The sequence below is a fragment of the Seriola dumerili genome, unplaced genomic scaffold (assembly GCF_002260705.1).
Source record: "Seriola dumerili isolate Sdu_G_001 unplaced genomic scaffold, Sdu_1.0 BDQW01000191.1, whole genome shotgun sequence".
Lineage (NCBI taxonomy): Eukaryota > Metazoa > Chordata > Actinopteri > Carangiformes > Carangidae > Seriola > Seriola dumerili.
This window is the reverse complement of record NW_019174446.1, coordinates 8769663-8779483: the sequence shown is the minus strand read 5'-3', so window position 1 is coordinate 8779483 and position 9821 is coordinate 8769663. Positions and strand designations below refer to the sequence as shown.

At 42.0% G+C, this 9821-nt stretch overlaps 1 protein-coding gene across 1 annotated transcript; it reads left to right on the top strand.

Moving 5' to 3' along the window:
- The first annotated feature begins 270 nt into the window (after positions 1-270).
- sox4 (SRY-box 4) lies at positions 271-4936 on the top strand. Its single transcript, XM_022753460.1, has one exon. It carries the CDS (start codon positions 966-968, stop codon positions 2223-2225), a length of 1260 nt encoding a protein of 419 aa, XP_022609181.1. The 5' UTR covers positions 271-965; the 3' UTR covers positions 2226-4936.
- The last annotated feature ends 4885 nt before the right edge of the window (positions 4937-9821 follow it).

Here is a 9821-nt window from a genome sequence, read left to right as displayed (position 1 = left end):
TTAGTGTTAAAGTTTCCATATGGTAAAGTATACTTAGGTTCCATATAGCTATATGTTAATGGTCTACACATGGGCTGGTGGTAACGCAGTAGAAAGGGGGGGGTCCATAACATAAGCCAGTGTCTCTTTAAAAAAAAATTGAAGTTTCTTGTTGTATTCTGGAATGAGGTCAGACACGAGGCTCCTCATTGCACGCGCTGATTATTATTAGATTCCATTTTTGGCCAATCAGCGCTGAAGGGGGCGTGTGTTTGGCTCAGAGGCAGGGTAGTGACAGCGTGCCATTGGTGGATTTTTATCGCCGTTGTATCTCGGGAAGGGATAAATGCAAGCAAGGGGGGCCGGGTCTGGAGGGCTGCTTGAAACTCGACTGCAGGTCTGCAGATGGAAGGCGGACAGTGTAACTCGCTCTAGGTTTCTTTTTTTCCTCCCCACCATGCATGACTTTTGTTTCTAGGAGAGGGGACAGAGTTGATGCAGAGAAAAGCACTTACTTTACACACTGTACTTGGGAGCCATTTGTAAGTGCCCGAGCGCACAGTGTGGCACTCAGTCTGCGCTCTGCAGCTGCATAGACTATGTTCAGTCACCACACGGCTGAATTGATTTTATAACACAGAAGGAAGAGACTGAGAGAGACTGATAACAGGGTACACAGTGGAGAGTGGGCTATACTGTCCGTGCTGTTTCAACACCTACAGAACCTGGAAATTAAACTTTTCTTTTTTTTTTTTTCTTTTTTTTTTTTACACATCCAGCCTTTTAAGGCTACTCTGGACTGAACTGTTGCCGAGTTTACTGCACATCTCAGGAGTGAATTATTTCTTGCGCCTTTTTCTACTGAGCTCAAACTGTGAAGAGGGGGAGAAAATAGCTGAGTTTGCTTTAAAGTGAATTGGAGGACCAAGGAGAGAGGGAGAGAAGGAGCAAGTACACCGCTCTCCCTCTGTGTGTAACTGGGCAGCATGGTGCAGAAAATGAGCCACACAGAGAGCACCGCCGAGGCGCTGTCCTTTTTCGCTGGGGATTCGAGCTCCGACTCCGGGGCGTGCATGGATCTGGACCCGGCCGCCTCGCCTCTTTCCCCGGGCTCCACAGCTTCTTCGACCGGGGACAAGCTGGGAGACAACCCGGCATGGTGTAAAACTCCAAGCGGCCACATCAAGAGACCCATGAACGCATTTATGGTGTGGTCACAGATAGAGAGGAGAAAGATCATGGAACAGTCTCCGGACATGCACAACGCTGAGATCTCCAAGAGGCTGGGCAAGCGGTGGAAGCTGCTCAGAGACAGCGACAAGATCCCCTTCATCAGAGAGGCGGAGCGGCTCAGACTCAAGCACATGGCGGACTATCCCGACTACAAGTACCGGCCGAGGAAGAAGGTAAAATCAAGCGCCTCTAAGCCTGGCAGTAATGGAGACAAGGGAGAGAAACTCAACAGTAGCTCTAACAACACCAGCACTAAGACATCCTCATCTTCGAGGAAGAATGGATCCAAATCACCCAGCAGCAGCAAACCCCACAAATCACTTTTCGGGAGCAGCAGCAGTAGCACCAAAGCATCACCGTTTGCCTCTGAGCACCCATCAGAGCACCATCACAACTCTCTCTACAAGTCGAAATCTGTCTCCTCAGCAGCCAAGCAGATACCGGATGGCAAGAAGCCCAAGCGGGTGTACGTCTTCGGGAGCAGCGCGGCCAGCTTGAGCGTCAGCCCCACGTCCTCCGTCGTAGTCCCGGCCAGCCCGACGCTCAGCAGCTCGGCGGACTCCAGCGATCCGCTCAGCCTGTACGAGGACTCGGCCAGCGGCAGGGAGGAGGGAGCCGAGTCCCCCAGCAGCAGCAGCAGCAGCAGCAGCAGCAGCCTGGGCGGGTCTTCGGAGCGCCACGGCGGGCACACATACAGCAGTCGGCGGGCTTCCTCGCCGACTCCCTCCGGCTCTCACTCCTCCGCCTCGTCCCACTCGTCCTCCTCCTCTTCCTCGGAGGATGAAGAGTTTGAGGACGACCTGCTCGACATTAACCCGAGCCCCAGCTTCGATAGCATGTCGCTGGGGAGCTTTGGCTCCTCGGTGCTGGACAGAGACTTGGATTTGAACTTTGAGTCCGGCTCCGGGGGCTCCCACTTCGAGTTCCCCGACTACTGCACGCCCGAAGTCAGCGAGATGATCTCCGGGGACTGGCTGGAGTCCACCATCTCCAACCTGGTGTTCACTTACTGAGTGAGCAAAGTGCAGACGACGACAGGTAATGTCCTGCGCGTAGAAATATGACCACAAACAAACAGGGGTTCCTGGTACAGTGGGTGTACTAATAGTTTGTGTTATAACTACACCAGACTAGTAAAGCCCCACTGAAACTACCCCCGTCCCTTCTCGTCCATAAAGGCAAACGATGCAAGTCCTTGGAAAGCTAAACTTTAAAGCGAATAACTTGCTTTTTGTACTTTTCTTTGGATGCGTGGACTGTGGGACTTGGTACAACCACGAAAGTGGAGGGAGTGCAAAACAAGGGGAGAAACGAGGAGAGACAGACAGGGTTTCTTGTGAAACGCTTCGTCCTGGACTGTTTTGAACTGAACAACTTAACTGTGATTGATTTGCACGTAATGCGGTCCGCCGTTCACTTAATCAATGTTGTTGCTGACTTTAAAAAAAAGGGACATTTCACAACTTTTTACCAATCGCCAAGTGAACTTCACCACTAAAAAGGTACAGAAATAGGACTGTCGTGCGACATTTTTATTGTGGTGTGTCACCGAAAGGAATTTTTAATGAAACCGAGGTGGGTTGATGTTTTTTAAAAGTCGAATATTTTCTCAAAAGCAAAAAACATGTTAAGCATGATAGCCTACTTTGTTCCTATCTTGTGCTGAGATTTCCTGTAAGACTGTCGAGCAGTTAAAAAAAAAACTAGTATTAGGATTATTTAAATGGATAGGTGGCGCTCGCTTCGGTTCTTCTCTTTAAAAAAAAAAAAAAAAAAAAAAAAAAAAAATGGACATTGAAATAATCACCAGCTGTTGTAATTTTTCAGACTTCAGGATTCAAACGCAACTTCAAATCTGTGCTGAACTTTATACACGTGTTCTCTACGATTCAGGACCAAAATTCTTTAATGTTGATTTCAGATGATAGTTATAGAAATCCTCACCGATTTTTTTTCATCCTCTGAGCTTTGTTTTGTACATGTATTCAGATGCCATTTTATATGGGATGTTGTATTTATATACTGGGCCAAGCGTTTTTGACTTGATCATTTTTTTAATTTCTTGTATACATGATCTAATCCTGTTTTTGTTTTTTTCTTACACGGTTGTTTGTCTGTATGTCTGTGTCTGTCACATTTCCTTCTCAGGCGAAGGGCTAGAGTTTTAAAAACACACAACTTTTGATTTCTTTTTATATTTAAATGTACACACTTTTTGGACACTTAAAAGAGAGGAAACAGTTTGATTATTTTCTCAGTGTATTTTTGTACAAATCTATATAGAAGATGGGGGAGTCAACAATCGGTGTGTGTAGCCTACTAATACAGCTGTATTGGATTTCCTAATTTTTAATACCCCGGCAGGCTGGTTTTCATGCTGCCTTCAAGTGCTCAAGGCTCGTACGTATGCTTTTTTGTTGCCTGTTCAAATGCTTTTGTAAGGACAGCCAGCAAAACAGACCTTATATCACTATGTTGCCTAATGTTTGATTTTAAAAAGTAAAGGCACCAACCTACTTTTTACTTAAGTGACCGAGCAGAGGAGATAATATGAATCAGGTATGTAATTGGTGTTTCAATCCACTAATTTGGCAAAGTTTGTTTGACTCTTACCAGCAATTACTGACAAGACCTCTTTGATGTCCAATGCCTGCACATCATGTGTTGTCAGCAGGGGCACGAGATACTCAACGACGCAGTTATGAGGATGCAATTACGATTTTCCCGACAGCACTTGAAGGCAGCACCAGCCTTTGTATCAGCCTACCTTCTACGTTTACAGTGCTAGTCTACAGGCTCCTTAAAGACACAGGAACGCATTATTTATAGAGGCTGTTCCTGTGGACCCTGTGGGTTTAACAGCGTCACTATCTTCAGCAGCCACTTGTTTTTTGTTGTTTTTTGTTTGTTTGTTTTTTTTTTTTTAGCATTTCCAGTCAGATATCTTGCCTATGACAACAAATGAGGAGATTGTAGCTTTAAATTTGACTTATTTCTTGATGTTTTCATTAATTGATGTCAAATTTGCCAATCAACCACTGGATTGAACAGGCTATCAATATAGCAAGCAAGCAACAAGGATGACAACATCAAGCATATTCAAATTTCTGACTTGAGTTCCGCAACACCTACTTGTACTGCGTTTCTCATTGTATTTGAATATATAATCTTTTCTACTTGTCGGCTAACTATTAGCTAATAATTGTTTTAGTATCTTTATGGCATGGTGAATAGCATTTGTATTTCAGATTCAGGTTATTAGCTGTTGTGTTTTTCAGAAAAAATGAAAAAATGAGGAAAAAACGATGAAACGTGAACTCGATCTTTGTATATTTGACTGTATCATAAAGCAAAAAGATTGTGTGTTTATGTATGTTGTTGCTATCGAGGACAGGCACTGTCTAGAACTGCTATCTTTTACACATCCTTACTTACATTTAAGGTGGTCAGTTCAGGACTCTTTTTTTATATATATATGAAAGCATTTTTAAATATATTAACTTTATTTTTCATCCATCCTGTGCAATATGCTGTGTAGAATTATCATTTATTGTCTCTAATCATGCCATAAACAAAGGGCCCACCCTTTTTTTGAGACTCAGAGAAAGGGGGGGGGACTCATGCCAGCTAAATTGTGTCCATTCACTGCCTGTCAGATTGTTGATATAAACTTGTGTACAGAACTTTTTCAAGGAAGGATAATAAATATCAGCTGGAACTGAAACTGAGACTCTTTTCTTGATTCTTGAACATTTTTTTTCTTTATCTCTCTTTGATAATCAGCAGTAAAAAGTGACACGTTTTCGTAGACCATATTAGATTCCATGAATAACAGCGAGATGGTTAAAATCAACTCCTAATTATCATTATCAGCTTTCTGCATTGATTATCATATCATTGATCTTTTGATAAAGATCTACAATGAGAGTAATAATGTAAATCAAGATCACACAGGCCCATCAAAGCTACTGACTCAGCTCACCACTGCACCGGCTTTTTTAGTTCGTAACTGTTTTTATGGCAACACATTATGCAGCTGGACATAAACAATGACAATTGATAGCAAACCTTACTATAAGGATCCCAAACTTGGTTAATATGGTCTAACCAACAACTATGGACTGCTTTTGGAAAATCCACTCTTAATTGTGTGGCAAGATAGTGAAACCCGAACAATAATCACCTGCATTTGGAGAGGGAATTAGAAGGATTGTGGGTACTGTGGTGTGAAATAAAAATGACAAGGCCGCATTTCCTATTCTTTAGTTAATAATAAGTTATTAAAATATTCCTTAGCAAACATTTCTATCAACAGAAATATGATTTGTTTTCACAATTAGTACATGAGTATTGTCCATGTCTGCATGTCCCTCTCATGACCTTTTTTTAAAAACAACACAGTGGACAATGATAGGAAATGATCCACAGATGGAAAGCTCATCACTGAGCTACTAAAAAAAAAACACACTTTTTCCCAGTTACAGCACAATAGGCAGCAGTGACTGACTTTGAGAGAGTTTTATGGCAGGCTCCCCTCTCTATAGACTTGGGATGGTCTTGACACTAAAGCCTTTGGGAAGCTTACAACACCAGTGTGGAGCCAAGAAATGCATTTATAAACAGCAGACTCAGAGAGAGCAAATCAATAAGATTATTTTAACCCTATAGCCATAAGGCTTAAGTCTACATCATGCATTCTAAATGTATCTTAGTATGAGAGTGTTGATATGAGGTCGAATGATTATATGGCCATATGACATGACCTAGCTCAGAAATAACTGGGTCTACAAAGCAACAGTAGACTTATTCTTTAAACTGTGCTGCACAGTTTTTTTCCCATCAGGAAGAAACCACATGAAAAAGCTTTATTTTGTCAGTTTTTTTTTTTACAGCCATGAAACATTGATTCGTGGCTTAGAGGGTTAAGAATCAAATGCATAATGCAAAGCCATTTTGATACTGCATGAAAAGAGCAAATAGTTTAGTGTCACTTGCAGTAAACAGACTACACAGGTTGTAACCCCACCAACAATGAAGCGCATTGATTAACCTATCCCTTGCTTTATATTTTGGTTTGAAGATGAGATGTGCATCCTGAGAGATCCCAACAAATTATTCATTTTTAAGTGGCACATGAATCATTCCAAGCGTAAAATGTCATAATAATTAACAATGTATGCATAGACAGATCAAAAAGACGGTGCAAATCGTCCACTGATAAGAAAGACACGTGCTGCATGCATCCCTCGTCACCCCCTGGATAGTCAATACTCATCATACTTATGGGCCACTCCTCAAAGTCTCATCTAAAGACAAGAATCCAGCAGGAACAGGTAATCAGTCCAATTACACAATTCACAGCAGGGGACTACTATTTACGCATGTACACGTTGGAAGCATATCCATTCACCTATAAGGACCATGAAGTGATGAAGGTGAGCCGTTTTACCACCTTCCCATGAATAAGAGCACTGATTCATTACGGATGTCCGTCTCGAGTAGCCTACTTGGGTTTGTCTTAACTGCCTAAAATGTTTTCCTGCTGAAGAATAAAATGTTGCCCATTTACATCATTAATACAAACTGCACATTCACCAGAGCCACCTTTAGTGTCTGAATGATAAGGGATAGCTGTGTTCAAGGTTGTTTTTGGCAGAATTCACAATTATCAGTTGAAAAGTAAAATCTTCCTGGTCGTCACCCCAGGCAAACTGATATTCTATTCTATTCTATTCTATTTTATTCTATTCTATTCTAGCCTGTTGTGCTGTATGCTGGCTGTCTGGTGTTCAGACAGTCATGATTTCCCTTCCCCCTCTCCCAGACAGACCCTTATTGTGGGGGAAGGGCTGGTTTAGTAGCAGTCAGCCAAGGGCCCTCCAGCATAGCTGACAAGCATGTCTATCTGTCTATAGTATGTGCATGTCTCAGTGTTTGTCTGCGTGTGTGCATGTGTGTGTGTGTGTGTGTGTGTGCTTGAAATCCTATGCATAAAATTAAACCACATGACATGGGTATGCCCACAGTAAGACCAGACACTGTATGTCTGCCTCATACATCAACAAATTTATCATAGAAAAAAAATGTTACTCCTTGTCTTCTGTCAGTTTCAGTTGTATAAAAGAACAAGCAAGTAATAGTGTAACATCCGATGATGTCACATCCTTAATTTTGATACTTTGAAGGAAGCTTCAGCATTCAGTGTGACATCCTCAAAACAATATCTTTACACTATTCTATTCTATTGCTAAATGGCTTTTCTTAAGTTGTGTGAAATTACAATAAAGGTACCACAGCTGTTATTATATGTGACTATGCAGAGCCATTATGTATGGTACAAACACCATTGCTTTTTAATGGTGTAATTGTATGCATAATTACTTTAAGATAGCAAGACATTAAGTATGTGCTTTTATAAAAATTTTAATCATTTCTACTGTTCTATATAAAATATGTAGCAAGACAGTTGAGGCAGTTCATTATTTTATGTATCTGTCACACTTGTGGGGGCAAATACCTGTTCAGTGCCATTTAAATGAGCATTCTTGGGCACGTCGAATTAGTTTACTTGTCAGTGTGTAATGAGTAGGTAAGTAGCAAGACATATACTATGTATTCTGCAGAAATGTCATGTCAAAATCAGGCTCACTTTATTCACTATATATAATATTGTGTACAGGAATTAGTCTTGGTGTGATAAGCTTTAATGCACAGTAGAGAAAAAATAAAGAAACAAAGCAGACTGTAAACTACACCTATAATTGTCTGCATCTTATACAGCACAGTCAACACTCAGTCATTACATTTGCAGGTGTAAAGGAAATACAGTGAGTGTGCACTAGTGCATTAACCCATAACTGATTTTATGACGCTGGTATGCGGTAACTTAGCCCTTACGGCATCACACACAATATGCAAATGTACACATTTTTATCAGAGCTTAATTGGCTGTGTGTAACGACTGACTTCGCATTGAATGTGAACACAGTCATATGCATTTTGTAATACCAGCTGTATTTCTTAACATCCAAATGATAAATATGTATCATGCGGGGAGATCATATCTTTAGTGTGTGGTATAATCTTGCAAATTTCCTAAGAGCTCCAGCCCTTCTCTCTCTCTCTCTCTCTCTCTCTCTCTCTCTCTCTCTCTCTCTCTCTCTCTCTGTGTGTGTGTGTGTGTGTTAAGCTCCTCTAAGCTGTATGTAGCCTGTTCAGTGTGCAGTCTCATGCGTGGCTCAGCTGACTCCTCAGTGGGAGAGATGCAGGCAGCAGCCAGGGCAGAGCAGAGCGGAGCAGAACAGGCTGACTGCTGGAGTCAGTGGCCCAGTAAAACCACAGCAGGGGGTATAAGAGCTCTGCCGGAGGGGGGTGAGAGAGGTATGACTGTATCTCTATGTCTGCCTGAACTGTATATGTAGCCGTTCTGGGAGGGTGGGGGTGGGGTGGGGTGCGGGTGGGGTGGGGTGGATGGGCTGGGGGGGGTAATGACTATTTCTCCCCTCTCTCTCTGTTTTATGCATTCTTTAAAAGGCTACTTCTCTATTTCTTTTCTTTTTTTTGTACTAACATCATGTCTTTGTGTTGTTTTCAGTTCAGACTGGTTTTCCTATGAGCGGTAGCATTCCTTGTTCATTATTTATCTCTATCTGTCTGGCATATGAATACAGGACACGGTGTTGGCGGTGGTGCCTGTTATCTTCAGTTTTTCTAGTCTGTACCTGACTGGGTCTGTCTGTATATGAGACATTCCCATAGGCTCGCATTCACACAAACAGAAACATCACGCAAACCAGGACACACAGAGAAGTTCCTGTTTGTCTGGTTTGTTTTCAGGACCCGGGTAGTGAGAGGGTGAGAGTGCTACTGTGTTTTGTGTACTCAGTCATGGGAACACAAGAACTACCCATCCATCTGGTGGAAGCAAGTGCAATATACCAGGCAGGGCCACACGTGCCTTACATTTTTAGAGAGGCTTGTGTGTCTAATGACTGGAATTGTATGTATTTGCATATACAGTATGTCTGCTGTGGTTGTTTGGGCAGAGGGATATTACAGTCAGAAGAAAGAAGTACACTCACAACTGGCAGAGGAGAAACAGTTATAGTATAGCTTCCTCTCTTCCTCTACTTGTCTCCCTTGTGCACCCCCCCCCCCACGCGTAAAATGTCACCACCACTGCCACCACTGAGCACCTTGTGTTACTTTCCCTGTTTTGTGTTACTTTCATATTTTGTCATAACTGCGATACATGTTGCTGAAAGGTACTGTGCAGTGCTCTGTCAGAAAAAAAAAATCACTGGTGGATATTCAAGACCGACAGGTGGTTTATCTCACTTAGACTAATACCTGAAGATCCTCGTCCATTGTCTTCAGTTTGAGCAGAGACTGGACTCATAATGAAAACAGTAACTAGAAAATCTGCATATGCATATGGATTATTACAATAAATATACATGTATATATAGTGGTATAATCAGATGAGGGCTGGTGAAATTAAGTATTTAAAAGATGGTTATGTTAATTACAAAAAATGAGCCCACTTCCATGTAAAAACATCAAAGATCTATAATAAGGCTATGAATCAGGAAGACAAATGAGCTGATTTT

Coding starts and splice junctions, on each gene's coding strand:
- sox4 (XM_022753460.1), top strand. CDS start 966: ATGGTGCAGAAAATGAGCCACACAGAGAGCACCGCCGAGGCGCTGTCC.